The 21,418-nt window shown below is 34.8% G+C and overlaps 1 protein-coding gene across 1 annotated transcript in view; it reads right to left on the bottom strand.

The window, feature by feature from the left end:
- The window catches only part of LOC113229970 (neuronal acetylcholine receptor subunit alpha-3-like), a 67,760-nt gene that overhangs the window by 26,816 nt on the left and 19,526 nt on the right, over nucleotides 1–21,418 (bottom strand). The window contains exons 3-7 of the mRNA XM_026463672.1: nucleotides 19,429–19,612; nucleotides 9,499–9,715; nucleotides 6,498–6,632; nucleotides 4,338–4,416; nucleotides 24–123 (exon numbers count right to left, since the gene is read on the bottom strand). Of these exons, the coding sequence (XP_026319457.1) occupies nucleotides 24–123; nucleotides 4,338–4,416; nucleotides 6,498–6,632; nucleotides 9,499–9,715; nucleotides 19,429–19,612 (715 nt within the window). The remainder of the gene's footprint in view (nucleotides 1–23; nucleotides 124–4,337; nucleotides 4,417–6,497; nucleotides 6,633–9,498; nucleotides 9,716–19,428; nucleotides 19,613–21,418) is intronic.

The following is a 21,418-nucleotide window of genomic DNA, read 5'->3' as shown; positions in this document are numbered from 1 at the left end:
ATAAAATAAAAATAATGCCATACCTTTGGTGAGTCAGTATCAAAGTTGATGAAGAGCAGGCGGGCGAGCCGCTGCAGTACGAGGTCGCGCAGAACGGCCGGCACCGGCTGCCCTCTCACTCCTCTACGAGGAACACCATCAGTTCACATACACTTGTCAGTGACCGCAGAACTGAGCCCTAAACCGTATAGCGCTGAAGCAAATTTTGATCGGAATTGGTGAACTCAATGAAAAGCTTATTCCTATCACGTTAATGACTTTCGAAATGATGGAAATCGGTTTCAGTAATTTATGGTTCTACCTTATTTACACAACACCTACGTGTACACCTTCGATTAATAGGATTTTTTATAATAACAATTACATTATATAAAACCTAATAAAATATAATCTGTCACCAGTGCGTGTCTAATGTAAAAAATAAGTAATAAGTTCAAAATAAAACTAAAAACATGAAATCAGCAAAATGCAAAAATAAAAAAACACTAACCAAATTCATGACGAAATCTTTGCAGAGTAGCGTTTGATATTTATCACGACATTAAATTGGAACCAAGACTAATTTTCAAGGTTCGTTCTGATTAACAAAATATCAATACATCAGTCGTATGAAACCACAGTATACAGGATAAAGGGCAGTAAGCAAAATTATACAACAACGCCTAAATGTAGAGTGTTTCATATAATTTCAACGCCGTTTGATTTTATCTGTGACTCTCAAAGGAAATCTATTGTAGGACGCGCGCGACGACAAATGGACGGAGACAACATTACTGAGAGTAGGCAATTTGCGCCTTGACTCGACTATCTCACCCATGTTTTTGGTGACTTTTATATTTCTTACAGTAATAAATCTTATTCGAAAATATTAAGGTTCATGATTTAATGATTATCATGTATTTTATGGGCTCGTATATTTTAAAATAACTAGTATTTAGTTTAGGAATTGCAACCATTTTAACTATTTTTTTTTAACAAACCAACGATTCGGGCCGTTTACAGGTCCTTTGGACACGGCTAAACCAGTATAAAGGGCCGGTACCTATGGTTTGTTTGAATAAACAAATATATACGCGATTTATTATATATATACAGTATTTTCGGCATTAGCGTACGAACTTTAAATAATCGCTACAAACATAACGATCGAGTTTAATAGATAAATCATTTTGAAATGCGATAACAAATGCATTCAAAGTGCTGAGTCAACGTTTTGAAATAAAACTAAAGAATTTAGCTTCAGTTAGTAACATGGCGATAAAAGGCTGAAATGTGGCATTCAAAGTAGTAAACAAAGTGAATTATAAGTAAAAATATACAAAAATGTTTGACAAGACGCATTTATAATTAGGTATATTTTATTTAATAAAGCTAATGATAATAAAAATTTGATTATGAACCCTCCAAGGAAGCTTTTATGAAAATAATTGTGTAATATTTATGTTTAGAAATGAAATTCTGAAAACAATATCGTTATATCACTTAATTAAAAACAAATACAATTAAAAATAATAATGGTAATATTTGTGAGTGCTCTAATTTGTAGCGTTATGAAGTTAATGCAAATAGTATGGGAGTATGACAGTAATTGGGTAATTAATTAAATAAATTTGTTCCCACGGTTTGTCCTTTTTTGAACGCATAAATTATTAGGCAGAGTACATATAAAATAAGATTAGATTACACACCTAATTTAAATGAAAAATTAAACGAAACAACTTAAAATGAAATGAGAATCCTGTGGAATTTTCATACTGTCATGAATTATGTCAAGGACCGGTATAAAGTTATGTATTTCACTACATTGCACCCCTCAGGGAAGAATGGCATAAGTGGACTTACGCCAAAAATGTTTATTGCTCCTATCTTATGATACGTAGGGCACTCAATAAGTTTTGAGATGCTCGAAATTTAAAAATGGGACGCACCCGTATTATATGTTTTTAAAAAGCAAATTTATTTAAAAATATATCACCAAAAGCAATTTAGCTAAATTTAAAAAAAAATGACATTGTTAGTCATTTTACTACAACGCTTCCCGCGCTTTTTCTTTGCAATAATGGATCTTAATTTGCGTGCTATGATCTTCTATGATTTTAAATATGGTTTAACTGAACAATTGAGTTTGGAACGTTTGCAGTCAGCATTAGAGGACTCTGCTCCTTCTCGTGCAACAGTTTTTAGGTGATTTAAGGAATTTAAAAGAGGCAAAACTAACCTTGAAGATGACCTAAGAGGCGGACGCCCGGAAACAGCAGTTACTGCAGAAAATGTGTGGACATCTGAAATGTTGGTGCGAGAAGACCCACGAATCACGTACACGAACATTAAGAAGATCCTAGGCATTAGTTTGGGAAGCGTCAATACTATCCTGCATCAACGTCTTGGAGTGAGGAAGCGTTGTTGTCGATGGATCCCACGATTGCTCCCCGGTACTGAAAAACAGGCTGGCGTGGATTGGTGCCGAGAAATACTTATACGTTTCGAAAACGGGACATCGAGACGTGTTTCAGAAATTGTTACTGGTGATGAAACATGGATCTATCAATATGATCCAGAAAGCAAAAAGCAGTCGTCGGTGTGGGTCTTCGCAGAGGGACAATTGCCAACAAAGTTGCAAAGACCTCGAAACGTCGGCAAAAAAATGGTAGCTAGTTTTCTTTCTCTGAGCGGACATTTGTCGACATGAATGTTAAGAAATAGTAGGTCTGTTAATTCAGAATGGTACACAACAGTAGCATTGCCAAAAGTTTTCCAAGCTGTGCGGGAGAGGAGACCAAAGACCGGGCTTCGGGGAATCATGCTACATCACGATAACGCCTCTTCACATACGTCCCTCAGAACAAAGGCGTTTATTGAGGAATCTGGTATAGAAACCTTAAATCACCCGCCGTACAGCCCTGATTTGGCTCCCTGCGATTTCTTTTTGTTCCCAACAGTGAAGGATAAAATGAAAGGAAAAATTTTTTTGAGTGTCGAAGAAGCAGTGGCTGCCTACGAAATGGCAATTTCAATGCTGACGGATCAAGACTGGCAAAAGTGTTTTCAGAGTTGGTTTAGACGAATGAAACTTTGTGTAGATAATGATGGCGAGTATTTTGAAAAAATGTAAAATAAATTATATTAATATGTTTGATATTTTTTCTTTATCTCAAAACTTATTGAGTGACCTACGTACAGAAAAATATAACCCAAATCCTCTCCAATCCCTGTAACTCTATCGACTAATATTGTCGATAAAATTACAAGAATTGGAGAGGTTCCTCCATGAGGGGTGCGAAATAATGAACACTTGAAGAAATACTTTCAGAGACTTCTCACAGATGGCGCTACTTAAAAAGTCGTTAAAAATAAAAAACAAAGACCCTTTTTTGCGCATTTCAACTCCGTCTCACCTGATGGAAAGTGGCGATTCACTCTCGCCCTAAAAAGGTCTAAGTAATAGCGTTCGGGAAATAAGTCCGCATGCAGAGAATTCCACTCCTTAGTCGCTCACCTATAAATATATCGCTCACCGATAAAAGTGGGACAGAACTTAGAAAAAATCATAAGGTCTGTTGGTTCGTTCCGTAGTTTAGTTGGGAAAGCATTAAGCACGGTATGCTGAAGGCGCTCGTTCGAAACTACGGATCGAAGGAACTTTTTAGGGCGCCTTCAAAATAGACACTTTTAAAAGCACTGCAGAGACGCTATGTGGAACGGTAGTCGCGCCACTGCTAATGTTCATACAATATCTAGTCTACACTACACATCCACAAAGGTCTGACGAACACTGCGCCCGACATCGTCCGCGACGCCTCGCTCTTCTGCCTCCGCTCATTTCCCGACTAGTTTCCGCTCGCAATTTCTCGCTGCCAATGGAAGGCCTACACCCCTTTCTAGAAAAACTATTTCTTAGTGGAAGGCAAAAACTATTTTGACTCTGCCTACCTCCGTCCCGCCTACCTATTTCCCGCTCGCAGTGGAAGGCGTGCATAAAAAGTGACACGCGTGTGGCGCGACTGGGGCGCTGCAGCTGCGCTTCTAAATATTACAGTAGAAGTAGAAGAATATTGAGTAGAAGTATAACAATTGGTAGTGACGCAGCTGCAGCGCCACAGTGGCGCCACTGCGTCTATAAGCGTCTAATTTGAAGGCGCTCTTAGTGTTTGATACATCTTTGTATTAATAATTTTGTAACAAACTAGTGGAGTAATTTCACAAAAATAACTGAACATCGTGGCAGTAAAACATCGTGATATAGTTTGCGAATGAACACAATGTAAAATAAATGATATCTAAATGAAAAATGTGTAAAGCAATTTGTATTGCTAAAGTTTAATAGAAATAAAACTCGCCTGTAAGATATATTGAGCGTGACCACGGAGAGAGATGCTGAAAACGATACGAGACACGTACTGACTCCGTAATACAAGCCTGAAAGAAATAACACCACTCCGTAACTGATTTTAAACTTCCGGATTACTTGCGTTGTTTCAAAAGCCCCTGGCCCAATCAATTTTAAATACCTATACACTTTACTTTAAGTGTCAAAACACTTTTAAGGATAAATAAGTTTAAAATGCAATGATAGAAATTGTGACATCTGTGACATACATGACTTTACAAAATAATGAGAGCTTTGCAAGAAAAGATACGCAGGGCGAAATATAAACACAGGCTTGACGAAGTAGCTTGTGTTTAAATATCTGTTCTGTGAATTTGTGTATGTTTGTATAATGCAATTTAAATTATTTATTACTCAAATTGATCTACAATTATTTGAATTTTGATTTTTGTACCTAATGTATCCCAATTTAAGACGGGCAGAATAACAGCGAGGATTATGTAATATGCATACGATACGAGTACTCCTAAGATACTGAGTCATAAACCCTATTCACACGTTTTTTATTTAATTTATTAAATTTAAAAAAAACTCAAACTCTTAAAACAAAATAAAAATAAAGCCGATTTTATTTTTATCTTATTTATTTTATTCTGTTCGTTGAATATTCATACAAACTGTTAAATTTGTACTACTATTAGTGCATTTTCGCTTAGCTGTTTAAACCCATGTGTACCCCTTTACACATTTTTACTAAAACGACTTCTGCAATAGTTTAGCGTACTTTTCCGTGTATAAATATATTTCCTTGTCGATGAAACCTTGCCAACCATGTGTAATAATTGCTCATGTCCATAATTTCACGCTTGAAAGAAAACACTATCAGTATCTATTGATTACCCTAAAATGTATTATCGGATATAAGCTGAGGAATATGCTTTAATATACAATATAAAAAAAAATTGTTTAAACTTTTGACTTCATTAATAATCGCATAAACATTCTGTGCGATATTTTGCTAATGAATGGCGAAGTGATACCCACTAGTAATAAAAGTTATACCTTAAAGCGTCGACGGATGGCGCATTAATTATTACAATATCCAAAGTGTACAGAGAGGAGAAATATAGAAATGCATGCTATAGACAGCTGCCTGCATTAATAAATATTTGCACACGATAAATCGAAACTAGAACCAAATTGCGTCCGTAAACGATTGTTGAACAGTTGTTTCATATATTTGCCAATGTAGATTGCCATTTGTGCTGTAATTTATGATTTCAATGAATAATAATATAATAAACTAATTATGAATATCGGTACGTGTTTTTATAGCAGGCGACTGTAAAATACAGTTTTCATATTTAACATTCGCAGTGCCACGTGGGCTGTCGGTCACCCACAAAAATACAACTACAACAGGCCACTATGTATTTTGAAAGTTAACCAGCAAGCCATGTGTGCCGCCCGCCGCCCATAAAAATCCTACTGCAGCGGACCATTATGTTTTTTCGAATGTCAACCAGCAAGCCACATGGACCGGTGGTCACCCAGAAAGACATCGAGTGAAACAAGCCACTATATATTTTCAAATTTTACCCAGTAAACCATGTGAGAATATTATTATATTTTTTTTATTATTAGACCTCAATCACAAATTAAAATTTGTTTTCGATTTTTCTTTTGATCTGTCAAAGGTTGCATCAGTAGACCGACAGGTATCGAATGTCGGCGACTCCAGCCAATTGTTTCTTTTGTGAAAACAAACCATCTTCTTTGTTTTCATTTAAAAACACAGCTGTTTTTGATGGAATCAGGGCATAATGCGTGGGCTGCTGGTAAAGCTTGAAGGTGTTCCACCGGCAGCCCACATGGCCTGTTACAAAAGTTATTTGAGATCACGCATGACGTGCTGCAAAAAAAATGCGTGTCCCGCCGGCAGCCCGTATGGCCTACCACAAAAATTACTTAAGTTCAGGCATGGCGTGCTGTGAAAAAAAGAATGCTTGTCCCGCGCGCCGGCCGCTCACATGACCAGCTACTTCAGAAAAATCGTTTGTTCTACGGCGCTGAGAGTGTTAAGATAACTCTGGTCGTGCAAAGTCATATAAATACTAATTATAAAGTATAAATATTAATTGTTATAGATAAGTAGAATAGTAATACTTACTGATGAGTGGCGTTTTCTCCGTAGGCGGTAGAGTATCTCGAATGGTCATGAGGAAGACCGTCATAGACAACAAAGCGCTGATGCCTAATGTGACCTTCTCGCCAGACTCCGACGGCACGTAGAATACCAGTAACGCTATGAAAATATAGAACCTTAACCTAACCTTAACTTTATCGCATCATATATTCCGATTGCACACTCCACTTTTTTACTTAAAATTGAAACTGAACTCTACGCCAGATATATTAAGATCGGCCCAAAGTATAAAGTTGAGTGTTATCACATCAATAAAGAACGTTAGGAAATAATACATTTTATTTTTATTAAAGCCTTAGAAAAGACATCGTTATGTGTTTGACATCGACTTGAAAGAAATAGTTGGTAAGTTCCAAATTGCCTACCTTGGCGTCTCGGTATACAGTTAAAGAAGATTAAGCACGGTCCGCTTAATCCCAGCTGGACTCAAGGCGATTCGGTTTTAAGACCTACTTAGCTCATCTAAGGTAGTTTGCTACAAAGGAATCTCAGATTTCAAACTACGGGTCATTTTATTTCCAACCCCAGTTACCTAAGCCGATAGAAATTTTACTGACAATATTTTGAAAGCTACTTTTGATATAATATTTTCAAACTATCTATCATGACGCAACGCAAGTGTACTAAAAAGTTAATTAGAATAACACTCTTAGCACTTACGCAGTACATAATTTGTGTAATAGGTTACGTTTTTAACCGACTTCAAAAAAGGAGGAGTTCCCAATTGTACTGTCTTTTTTTGTGACGCGATTACTCCGGTATTTGTGAACCGACTTTGAGGATTCTTTTTTGTCGGAAAGAGAGTACCTCAGTATTGGTCCCATCTGAATTTGAAGAAAATATTCCACCTCTAACGATGGCAAACTAGGGGATGATTGCGGTTTCGCACACTTTTCGGTAACCGATTTCAAAAAAAAACCTGGCCTATAGATGTAATTCGACGAAAAAAGTTATAATTATTACTCACACGCTCATCCAAATAAAAAAACAACTGAGTGGTAACTCTGTACAGTTTTGCATTTCAAAAGCAACGAAATACAGTTTTACAAAATTGCAATATTAACAAACAATAGCAAACTGTCTCTATAGTTTTACTCTCTCTATTGAGAGGCGATAACATTCCAAATTATATTACAATATTAAATTGTATTTGTGATCAACACAATGCTTTGTAATGCAATAGAGCTGAAATAACTATGATTCCAATTGAATTCTTTCATTTGTGATAGCCAAAACGAATCCGGAACAGCGTCGTCGGCGTTAGCATCGTTGGTATACTACGGAGGTGGTCACCTCGAAACCCTTTACCCTTTCAAACAAAACAGAATTTTCAAAATCGGTCTACAATTGATGGAGAAATTGGTAAGTACACTGACATGCCTATAAAATTTGAGGGTTTTCTATATTTCCACGGATCCCTTCATCAGAATCTGAGTTGGTGGCAACTGGAGAGACGTCGAGAGTACATACACCCTTTAAAACAAAAAAGAATCAATGCCCCAAGAGTATACACCCTTTAAAACAAAAAAAGAATTTTCAAAATCCGTCCACAATTGACGGAGATATCGGAAACATACATACAGCCGAACGTATAACCTCATCCTTTTTTTAAACTCGATTAAAAAGAGAGAAATTAATCGAAAAAAGTACATCCATACATTGAATATATAGACAAAACACGAAAATCTGAACTTTGTGACACAATTACAGTGTCATAAAAAAATGTATTTTAATTTTTAACAATAAAAGTTGAATTAAGTAAAGATCATGTTACAAAATAAACATAGTTATTAATAGCTGCAGTACGCCAGTAATAGCTGCAGTAGGATACAATAAAATATTAATATCAGAATTTTATTCTTGAGTTACAAGTCAAAAAGCTTTATAATTGGCCAGGCACAAGTACGACATAAATCAAATGATTGATTTATGTTCCAAATAATAGATCGTATCCTTTAGAGAGAATGATTAGTTTTAAAATATTTCCATAACTAAATTGTTACCAGCTTGAACTCAAGTATGAATATAATTTAAAAAATCTGTTAGTTTGTCACTGAAATAAATGGTACTAATTATTTTTGTTTTGTTTCATCTCCTCAGTTAATTCAAGGAAAATTCCATCTTTATAGAATTGAATTTACTGATAGATATACTACTAGTATCTACATTGATTATATTACTAAAAATGTAACAAAAATTTGGTTACTATCCGGCTTATTCGGCCTCTTTTCTGCTATTCGACCGAATACCGAATACATAAAATAGGAGAAAGTAATAAGAAAAATTACAGTAAATTATCATGTAACTAATATTAATGCTGAAACATATATTGAAAACTTCTCTAAATTTGAGAAAATTTTGGTCATATTTATCTATCAAATCAAAGGAAATATGACATAACTAAGTTATTTTTCTAAGAAATCAAAAAAGGTAAGAAACCAAATATAAACTACCGACTTATTACATAGTTTAATCTTGACTAAATAAACGCTAACAAAATCACCAAAGTTCTTATTAATTGTAAACAAAAATAAAATATATTTTTGCAAGTTAATCAAACTGAAGTGAAATAAACAATTACTTTCTTCATTAAGAAGCCAAAATTTTAAATTATAAACTTGAAAATTAAATTACCTTATTGTTTCATTTCTACAAAACTATTTATGATTAGTGATATTAGATTATTAGATAGAGTTATAATAAAAGCGATATTTTTTGGGCCAATTTTCTTACGTGTGTCAATCAGGCCGAATAGTTTAGTCCAACATTTGGCTATTCAGTCACGCTTCTAGGCTACTGGCATACTATTCGTTGCAACACTGTTAATTACATTTTTAATAAGAGCAACTTCGTAATATCGTTTTATTTTCATTTTTTTCATTTTATTTCATAATTTTTAGATTGAATATTAAAACGACGACAAAAAGAAAGTTAATAGTATGTTGAATTGAAATGACGGTCTTACCAATTCCATTGATCAGTAGGCAGGGCAGAATGAGGTTGAAGACGTAGAACATGGGCCTTCGTCTCAGTTTGATAACATAAGTGATGTCAGGATAAGGCTCCACGCAGCAAGAGTAATATTGATTGTGCCGGATAGCTTCGAAGCTCACGAGGTCAAACTCGCCGTTTGTCTGGTAATTTGTTGTATCACCTTCGTCGAATTGCTTTATTAGGTCCAACTGCACATATAATAATAAAAATATTCAAAAAGCCGTGAAAATCACGACGACATCGATGAATGCCGCCGCCTTAACATGCAATAGTTAGTTAGGTAGTGTGTTGCCAGTTCTGCCCATACTTCCTCTATCATTACCCATTAAGATGCACCGAAAAAGATGATAAACATTATAATAATAACGGCGGGGAATACAGCCTCTCCCATTCAAAACTAATTTTTTAGGTCATGGTAGAGGCGAGAGTCTAAAACAGATATCCAAAATAGTAACAATTCGGGATTCGACAGATTCGGCAGATCTGGCAGCAACGAGAGGGATATATGGTGCCCCTCATTTTATCCGCTGCCGACATTATTTCAAGGACCCTGTTGCAAAGTTTAGCTAAGTTGGATCTCCCGGCAACCTTGGACATAAAATTCAAAAAGCCGTTATAACCAAGACGACACCATCGTACGCAAATTGTGCCCACAATACCTCTATAAAGTGTAACGAATAATTTCCCATATTAATAATAAACTTATTAATTGGGTGTTATTTGGTGTTAATTCATAACCTATCTACTTATCCTTTTATTAGTAATATACTAAATCAATTTATACATTCACAAGAACAAGTATAAGAATTACATCATTTCATATGCTGTTGCTCAAGCGTAAGACGTTTGTAACCAAAATTTCTACTTACTTACATCATGAAATGAAAATAAATGAAAAAAACAAAAATGCAACAACCAACTCATACAATATATTAAATGTCGTAATTAGTAAAATGATGTCATAATTATTAAAAAATACCAGAGTTACTATGACAAATTCAGAATAGTCGATACAGGGTATGATTTCGATAAAAAAAGATTTGCTGGCGTGGTACAGCTTTGAGGTAGATATAAATCGTTTCAGCGAAGTCAACAAATTGTAGAAGATAAATACTAGTTAGTTTTGCCTCAAATGTCTATACTTCTTCTTATTTAAGGCCTAAGCTCTTGTCGGTGGGTAATTGCCAACCCTCCGTGTTCAGCGCCCTAATTATGAATACCCGATACGACGCCACATTCACTTTTTCCCTTACCTGATATAAGTAATTTTAAGTAGCAGTAGAGCTTGTTGTGAAAGAATTTGTCCAGGGAAGTACTTACCACATTGTCTATTTCTGCCGCCAAGTAGTAATCTCAGCATTACTGCATTCCGGTTTTGAAGAGTAAGGGTGCTAGTGAAATTACAGGCACATGGAACTTGTCAACTTATGTCTCAGGACGACGGGCGCTTCGAGATTTAAAGCTCTGAGTGGCACTGCAACTGTCATGGACAGGCGTGTAGCTTACCGTCACTTGATATTATGAAAATAATAATAATAATAATAATTTCGTCTCTGTCTACCTCTGCCTCTCTTTCTTTCGATCCGTCCTATGATGCTTCGTAGGGTACATGAAAGGAACCTCCCCGCGCGACATGCCATTCCTTCCCTATACGCCTGGCATTAATCTTGGGCGATAATCAGCGATACACTGATTTTCGAATCCTGTCACCACAAGCAAGCATTACAGTGTATGTCATCAATACGATAAGAAGAAGATGACGCTTCTGGGAAAACTGTCGTGATGCATTAGACACCCAAACATCTTTTCCCTTCGGTTCTCTATTGTCTTATACTTAGCATTTATTAAAAAGCATATTGCAGTCGTGATCAAATAATATTTCCATCGATACGATAATACGAAAAACAATACCACTACGCTTAAATGATTAAAAAATAATTTGCACCAAATTCCAAATTTCTTTTTGGCTCTAGCAATTGTAAAAATTTAATTTAGGTATGTTTGATGTAGCAAAATTATTATTAGTATGATTATTAATATTGCACGTCATTTTATGTACCGTCTTCCGTCGATTTAATTTTAGAAACCTGTCACCGCCGGAGAAGAATTAATTCATGCTGCTCGAGGCGGCGGCGTTGCGGTGAATAAAGTTCGTTTTAAAGGGAATCCCAATTTAAAAGTCAAATAATATGGCCGGGAGCAACTTCAAAAATCGACAGAGTTTCTAAATATTCGACAGTAGATATAATCTGAGGCGAATTTCAATTGATTTATAAAATGTTTTATTATTTATCTTATACATTCTGTATTGATATGATTGATGCATAAAAATATTGCATTATTTGGTGAGTCCAAAATTTTATTTGAATTTCGAAACTATTTCCACACATTTTCGGTATTTTGTCAGAAAAATACATTTTGTAGCCAGCGCATGTTGAAAAGAAAATATGAGGTACAGTGAAGCGCGGTTGCCTATCAGCTTAAAGTTGGCGAGCCCGAACTAATCCGGGACTTTTAAAATGAAATCCAATATACCTATAAATATGTAACATATTTGCAATTTGTGAAGTTGAGAAAAGCTGTTAACCAATCAATTATGAAACAAGTAGCTGGTACTTCGAGTAGCCTACTGTAATTCACAAACTTTCATAGGTTTATTGGTCCTCCACACAAACTTTCATCCCCTATTTCACGCCCTTTAAGTTACAAAACTTGAAGCCACAAATCAAAAGTGCGATTTCAATCCAACTGCCAACCACTTCAAGGGGACAATTAAAATGACAGTGAATTTTGAGTCCTGACATGAAATAACCACGTGCACTAAGGACACGTTCTTATCAAGAAGAACAGCATCGTATGAACCTATTTCTCAACTCATACACATAATCATTGATGTACACTGATTATATTTAGAGATCATTTCTTCCTAGCGCTTGGTGCGCGACGAAGGTTTCCTTCCATTGGCTTTGGAGTGCTTTTTATTCATATAAATTGATGGTTATTGTTCTCATTGTGATTATAGTAAATTGTGATTGGAATTTAAAAAAAGTAATAATTATTTGAAAGCTATTTCTCAGTTTTGTTAACATGATTTATTTTTGTGACAAAAAACCTTTGTCCTTCTCCTAGGTACCTTCTACTTCTGTACAAAAATTCCTCAAATTTGGTTTAGCGGTTTAGGTGTAAAAACGTAACACACAGAGCTACTTTCACATTAAAATATTAGTTTGGATAACGGCAAAGCGTTACGAAACGCTATTCAAAAACTTAGTGAATATTTAAATATAATTTCAACGAAATGAATGTTCTACGAATTTGAACATCAAAATGTTTTTACTTTGACGACAGGTATACAGGGTATAATCGATAAGTGTGCCCTGGCAATTATTCCGTAAATATAAGAGATATCAAAAGGCTTTAAACTGATATCGAAAGTACGTTACCTATTGAGTTAATCGTCATCAATAACTTTTTTAAAATAAAACTAGAAATATCCAAAAATTTAGCATTAAACGCTCCCATACATTTAATATGCCATTCGTAGAGAGGCTTTAGTTTTCCTACTGTAAGAGGTAACAATAAGTTAACAGATAACAAAACTGCTGTATATAATGTAATAAAACTACCTTTTAATTGAAAAAATATATAATGTGATAGTCAATTATTCGGTCAAGAGTGAGTTGTACAGAAAAATTAATACTATTGAACATTTTTTTCAGTGCTGACACACACAGACAACCACAAATTATACCCAAACTCGCGAGAGAAATAAACGTAGGCCATACAAATATTTGTCCCGGCCCGGAAATCGAGGCTGGGACCTCTGCGTGGCAGTCTGGCATGGTAACCGTTCGGCCATGGAGGCAGTTGATTCATTCATTAGGTAATGTACTTTCGATATCAGTTTAAAGTTTTTTGATATCTCTTATATTTATGGAATAATCGCCTGGGCACACTTAACGATTACACCCTGAATATTTGAATTTGTATATACCATATTTCATTAAAATGCGCAGCATATTTATCAAATTCAGAGAATGCGTGTGAAAGATTTGTTGTCATTTTTTGTGACAGTCAGTACGAGGGTGTACATTAGCTATACACGTCTGAGCTGCCAGTTTCAGCACTGTGATTACAATAAAAAACAATTATGAAAGTGTTTTTACTAGTTGTAGTATTAAAAATAATTTTGTACTTAACGCAATTTTGAAACATTAAATTCGTGTTTAAGGAATTTGTAATTTTGCGCATACTTTTGGGAATTTAGTTGGACGTTTATTCTGTTAGCTGCTACGATATATGTACTTGTTTTGCAGAGAGGGAATGGAGCATAGAAACCATTAGTGAGCGTGAATAAAGTCTTGCCTGCACCTACTACCGCATTACGGTTTATACAAGAAATTAAGATGAAATACAAACAATATGTGTTTTACTGAAAAAAATAACGTGATCAAACAAAGAAGATGTTGTTTAAAATGATTGTACAACTTGTATCCTTGTAATATATTTTGAACCTCTCAAGCACAGAACCGTTTTAAGTAACGAATTTAATCATGTCATGATTGATTCCATGAACTATCTTGTTAGTTTTTCTTTACAGTATCAGCTGTTACATATTCAGATTTTTACTGTTACGCAATGTTACGTGTATAACATGCTTACTAAAATAAAAAAGTGCTTGTGATTAACTAAAATTATAATTATTATTATACAAAGGTCGAACACAAAGAATAATGTCTTTTATATATAAATTAAAAATTAACGACGACGGTAAGGTCGACAATGGAGCATCCACACCTAAATAATACCTATTCACTCTCGCCTTGAAAAGGCCCAAGTTATACCATTCAGGGAACAAGTCTTCAGAAGCTCCTTTTCCATAACTATATATAGGTAACTTTTGAAAACACGAAATCAAAATTTTCGTGTAGTTATTCATTATGTCATATAATTTTTGTTCTAATGGGTATACCTTCGCTATTGAATAAATACCGCAAATATGTAATTACACAGCAGCGTGCTTTATATTTATTGTACGAAAAGCGGGGTTATAAAAAATAAACAAGGTATGTTTAAAAGTCAAACACAGTCATCCGTTGCCTCCACAATCCACATTCATAAAAGGTTTCTCTCCCTCGAGTTGTACAGATAAAATAACATTCATTCTTATTTTCTGACAGCACCTTTTTGGTAGGGTTAAATTTTACTTTTTAAGTTAATTGCTGGTATGTAGAATCACGTTTTAATTAAATGTAGAGAAAACACTTTAGTATAAAAAAGTCGCGAACGCACGAATGCAAAACGTTTGTATTATAGCTGTGTATATATATTAATACTAATATATTTTTCAAAAAGTGAAAACGAATTTTATGATCAATGTAATTCTGAGCATATGTAAGGCCTTTTTAAACGGAGAGAGTTTCTCGTCACAAAGACATAATTATCGAAAGAATATGAAAGTTTCCTCATATAAACATTCGCCATTATCGCCATTCTGCGTAAGCGACAATCGCCTCGTCATTGACTACTGATCGCCTCGGTCGAAACAGAACAATATCGTAGTTATCACTGAACTCGAATGGCAAATCTGGCGTCGTCGTACGATACTCGTATGATCTTGAAAAAAATTCATACAGAAACGTGTTCCTAAAAGTCGTTATCTCGTGAGCAAAAATCTCCTTAGTACATAATGTCACTGTGTAAACCACGTAACACTTGTTTTATATAGAAACTTTCATTGCAGTTTCATCAGCAATTAAAAAAATACCTTTATTGTCCCTTTTAACTTGCAAAAATGTATAGTGTAAACAGTCGCAGTAGGCGATAAGTTACTCGCGAATGTAGTATGACTTAATCGTCATAGCAAGATTTTAGTTATAGCCTGTACTTAAATATTATGATACGATAATCTTATGACAGTTATTGTTTACAATAGTAGCGTACGATTTCTCATCACGAATCGTGCGATAAAGTCTCTCCGTCTAAAAAGACTTTTATTATATCCAAAGAGACTAGGAATATCACTTGAGCTCTACAAATTTCAACGGCTGGAAATAGCTTTTATTTATCGTTCTTTTCAAATGCATCGTTCCGCAGACGACAGGGTTTCCACGGACATCGTTAACAATGCGATACGACGATATTTCTGATTTACTCGCCAGTGGTTCCGTCTGCTACAAACGTTCCGAAGCCAAGTGCTTTGAAATGAGTGTCGCGGAAACCTCACTATTGTTTTTGTTTAATGCAGCGGTGAATTTCTCATCTGTAATCATTTATATTCCACTCTCATTATTGCTGACTCGAACCAGCTTTTATGTTACTGTCTGTGTTCATAAATATAAGGAATATTTTGACCTAAAATTCTTTGTCCCCAGAAACTAGCTTTGCAATTTTTTGTGTCTACAAATTTGTGATGTGACACGAAAATAATAGTAAAGTAAAAAAAAAGTAAACTAAATAATTATGCAAAACATTTAACGTGAAAATTTTATGTTCCGTGATATTTTATGAGCTAATTGTACAATATAGCACTGCGAACAAATTTTAGTATGGAATCGTGGCGAAAAAAATATCAGGTTTTTAATACTAAATCTCTATACCTCAAATATGAACTTATTTTCTGTTAATATTTCAGAGGAATTCCTATATAATAATAATAAAAGTTGTTTGTCTTAGCAAGTAAAATCACCCTCTGAAATATTGCGAAATATATCTGTACCTACAGGTGGAACAACAACATCTAACTTAAGCTTTGTATTGTAAATGAAACTATGTTTTCAGATTTTTTCGGATCGTGTCAGCCGCGACCATAATATTATATATAAATCAAATCAAATCATTTATTTCTTTGTGATACACAGGTTATAAAGTTGTTACAAGAATGAATTTTGAATCACTGTGCAATAATTTGTAATATTATTATAATCATGCAGTTCAATTAATGCAACCTAATACTAATGAAACATAATAACAATAGCAAAATAGTAATCAATTTTGTAAGAAATCTTCAATATTATAGAATGTCATATCATCTAAGTAATTAAATAATAATTAATTAAATTTTTATTGAATTGATATTCAATTATTTTTTGTGAAATTACTCCACTAGTTTGTTATAATTATTAATACAAAGATCGAACACTCAGAAAAAACACTCAGAAAAAATTTAAAAAAATAATAATTTCTTAAATTCTGCACAATCATTGCAATTCCTAATTTTAAGTGGAAATTTATTGTATACCTTAGCAGCCATTACTATTACACTCTTTTGAAGTAGAGCAGTTTTACATGATCTACTTTTCAGTTGATCGTGTGACGAATTCAAATAAATTAAGATGACGCTTTACGAAAAGTGAAATTTCGAATAATACAAGCATGGTAGAGTCAGTATTTTCAAATTTTTAAAATGTGGTTGACAGCTATTTGTTTTTTTTTCAAGCCGCATACAGCCCGAATACATCTCTTTTGAGCTTTGAATATGCGTTCAGTGTACGGTGCATTTCCCCAAAAAATGATTCCATACCTAAGGTTGGTTGCTACATAACCATGGTAGGCGGTCACTAAAGCGTTTAAATTTGCTATTTTCGATAGCCTAAACAATGCATAAGAAAACTTTATTGTCTTACCACATACATGTTCTAGGTGTGTTTGGCATTTTAGATTAGTATCTATGTATAAACCTAAGAACTTTACTGCCATTGTTTCACCGACCTCCTTGGTTTCATAGACCACTCTAGTTTGCATTAGTTTATTGTATCTTTGATTAAAGTTCATAACTTTAGTTTTGTCAAGATTTATAACTAGATCATTATATTTTAGCCATTCAATAATAGAGTTCAAACTTTTATTTATATTTGTTTCATTGTCATAAATTACCGTACAATCATCCGCAAATAATATCATCGAGTCGTTAATTGATTTAGGAATGTCATTTATGTATATTAAGAATAGCAATGGTCCCAATACGCTTCCTTAAGTTACTATTCGCTGTGTTGATGCATAAAACTTCTCAATTTTCGATACGGGATATACTTCATTAATGTATGTTGACTGAAGTCTATTTTTAAGGTAGGATTTTATTAGTTCCTGGGTATTGGCTCTTACACCGTGTACCCACAATATGTGCAAAAGCGTGTTATGATTTACATAATCAAATGCCTTCGTTAGATCTTGGTTAGATAGTGTAGAATATATTTTATCAAGAAATTCGTAGATAGCCAAATTGATGGAATTATTCTTACGGAAGCCTGTATAATTGGAATACGTTAATTTGTACTCAAACAAGGACTCTTCTTAATAAAACTCATTCCATAAGACTAAAGCCGGAAGTAGCATAGAAATACCCAATAGAAAGAGCAAACAGTACCTATTAAAAAGAGCGGTCTATTATATATTAGCTGTATATATTATGATACCAAGTGACGGAACGAACGAGTCATGTGCCTGGTAATAAGCAACACGACAGTTGCAGTGCCACTCATAGCCTTAAATCGCAAATATCTGGGGAGCACTGTCACTGCGCCCTTTCTATCTCCCAGAGACATAATTTGACAAATCTCATGTGCCTCTAATTTCACCAGTTCCCTTACCCTTCAAAACCGCGTGTTACTGCGTGGTGGTAGAAATAACTAAACTAACAGTACTTTCCTGGTCGAATTCTTTCACAAAGAGCTTTACTGCGTCTAAAGGACTAGTAAAGCGCCCGAAACTTTGTTTGAAAAAACAAATACACGCGATTTAGATCCGAAAGTTTCATTTCCAATGTATAACAATCGCGAAAACCTAAGAACTAAACTACTTAGCAAAGGGCGCCTTCAAATTAAATGCTCATAGAAGCGCTGCTGTGGCGCAACTGTGGCGCAGCAGCCGTGTGTTATATCACTAATGTCCACTTGCCCTAAAGTTAAATATTTATTAAGCCAATGCTTGAAATGCAAAATATAGTCTTAATACACTGTGGTAATACTGTCTTTTCGATTTAAGCAATGGTTTAAGACGTACTTAAGTCTAGTGCAAGTGGACATAATTGTTACTGTGTGTGGCGCATAGATATTGTATAAAAATTAATTGTGAGGCGGCTGCTGTACCAGACGCACCACGGCAGCGCTTCAAAAAGCATCTAATTTGAAGGCACCCTTAAAGCGTTTACGCAATACGTCCGATTAGTATCAGTTCCGAATCCGAGAAATGACGTTCAGAAATGTCATAGGTGTCCGAAGTGTCATTTTATCTCTAAGTGTACAAGCGATATTCATATTTTCTTGGATTTGACTCGGACTTAAGAGGGAGCAGAGGAAAAATTCCTAATCTTCGATTTGATTTTAACGGGGTATGTCCACTTTAAAGTTAAGAATAAAATATTGTATGAGTAACTACACGATATATTCAAGCATAGACACTAATCAGAAACATAAAACAATAAAGTTTCCTCGATAGATAAAAATCACGAAATGACATCTAATTTTCACATTTTTTCGATTTATCCTCGAAATGCTACAGGTTATTAGGACAAAAATTAGATAATTAATTATATTTATGCATCGACAACTGTCACTAAAGATTTTTTTTTATCCCTTTAGTTTTAGAGTTATTCCCCTAAAACGAATTTGGTACTTTTAATACGCAAAATTCAACATCTCCTGTTGCATATCACGCGAACTTCAGGCATATATTTGTTTCACAAATTTGGGCGGAGCCAACGTCAAAACTTTTTTGGCATGAGAGCTCTTAATGCACAAGCGATATCCGAAGCGGGTCCGAGTTTTCTAGATCTGTACAGTCTCGGATTCGGAACGAATACGAATCGGATGCAGCGCACAAACGCGCTTAGTGCACACGTAAGTACCTGGCAGCACGTGATAATGAATATATTCTCAGATACATGAAAGAAAATGTTTTGTACCTGAAATCCGTCATAAGTCCAGGAAGCCCACTTCATCGTGCAGAGTTGGACATCAAAAGGGAACTGCTCCACGTTGATGTCGCAGACTGAAATGTAGATACCATGGCTAAGCCAAGTTACTTCGCCTGTGTACTTCACTATTACGTTCGTATTGATCACTGCCGACCGGTAATTGGGATCCGCGCTGCAACAAAAATACCATATGTAATATTAACTATCATCGCTTAATTACACTCCGGGAGTAAATTTATCCATATATATTCACGCGATTGACCAATTAAATAGTTAATTATTTATTAATTAGTGTTCCAGATATGCAGAGGCATTATTTGTTTGAGATATAAACTACATCGTACCGTAATGACGTACGTTCACGTTTGTGAAAGTTTTGAGTATAAGATAAATATATAAACTATGTGACATGCTTTGCAAAATTATTGTAACCCCTACTTTGTAAAAGAAATTCCGGGTTTCACTTTTTGCCATCAATTTTACAATTAGACAAAATGATATTTTGATGATCTGGTGAAGATTGCGGGAATCCGCTGGATGCAAGCAGCACAAGACCGGTTGTTGTATCGTTCTTTGGGAGAGGCCTATGTCTAATAGTAGACATCTTTCGGCTGAAATGATGATGTTAATTTAACTGCCTCCGTGGCCAGATTCCATGGTCTGCCACGTAGAGATCCTAGGTTCGATTCCTGGACGGGAAGAGAAATATAATTTGTCTTGTGAGTTTAAATGTAATTTGTGGTTGTCTACGTGTGTGACCATAGTATGGCACCTGCGATACAGCGTTTCCCTAGTGCGAGATTATGAGTGTGTGCGTTATTATTATTATGATGTTATTTTAAATTCAATTTGGAAGGAATAACCGAGATCGAACAAATTGCCAGAAATTGTTATATCTGATTGGCGAACAAATACACAAGTCAATCAATTCTGTAACCAATCAAATACTTTCTAAATTACAAATAAAAACTGCTTCAATTATAATCACATCTATGTTTGGATATTACTTTACGAATTTATTAAATAGGGAAATCCAATGACAGGCTTTAAAATTCGAGTATAATGGACATCTGACATGCATCCATTGCTGGACATAAGCCTTCCCCTGAGCACGCCAACTCTCCGGGACCAGTGTCGTCCACACCCAGCCGATGCCGGTCATCTGTCTCACGTGGTCCTTCCATCTTGCCGGTGTATTGCGTCTACATTCGATAAAAGGAGTCGCAGCGATATCGTTCGCAACTATACTGTCCCTCGGTTTAAATGTCACTTTGATTTGATATTCCTACGTATTTAACATAGGTATTAAGTAACTTTATAACCGAAACGGCTAAAATAAAACAATTAACGGCCGAAAAGATGTAAAATCATGAATGGTTGCAAATTGTGAACCGCGCTGCCTGATATTAAAATATAGCTTATTTCAGTTCTGAGAGACTTAATTGTACTACATTGTTCCTTTTGTTTAATATTCCGCTGACTGAAAATTTTCACCGCATTTTCCTCATTTTCTTCACCTTACAACATACAAACCACATTTTGAATAGAGAAATTACAAAACGTGCAAATTTTTTATATACCTTATATAGGTCAAACGGCTGCCTTATAAGATTACAACATATAATTAATAAGACCACAATATGTGTAACATGTGAAATGTTACTCATTTTCATCCAATTATCATTTAACGTTACACTGTTCAAAATGATGAAAATATGATTTCCACATCAAAAGTTATTTTGACGTCAGATGTATATTGTACTTGAATTTATTCTATTAAAGTTGGCAGCATATTTATCAAATGCAGAGAACGCGCGCGAAGGATTTGTGGTCAACCTCCGCGACAGTAAAAATACGAGGGTGTACACCAACTATACACACATCAAAGCTGTCAGTATCAGCATTGCGATTACAATAAACACGTGAAATGTAAATAAATAGAAAAATTTCACTTTGAATATGTTTATTTTTCGATTTT

This window comes from Hyposmocoma kahamanoa, unplaced genomic scaffold (genome assembly GCF_003589595.1).
Source record: "Hyposmocoma kahamanoa isolate Upper Pololo Valley unplaced genomic scaffold, ASM358959v1 63, whole genome shotgun sequence".
NCBI classification, from domain to species: domain Eukaryota; kingdom Metazoa; phylum Arthropoda; class Insecta; order Lepidoptera; family Cosmopterigidae; genus Hyposmocoma; species Hyposmocoma kahamanoa.
Note: the sequence above shows the minus strand (reverse complement) of the source record. Positions and strands in the feature narration are given on the sequence as shown.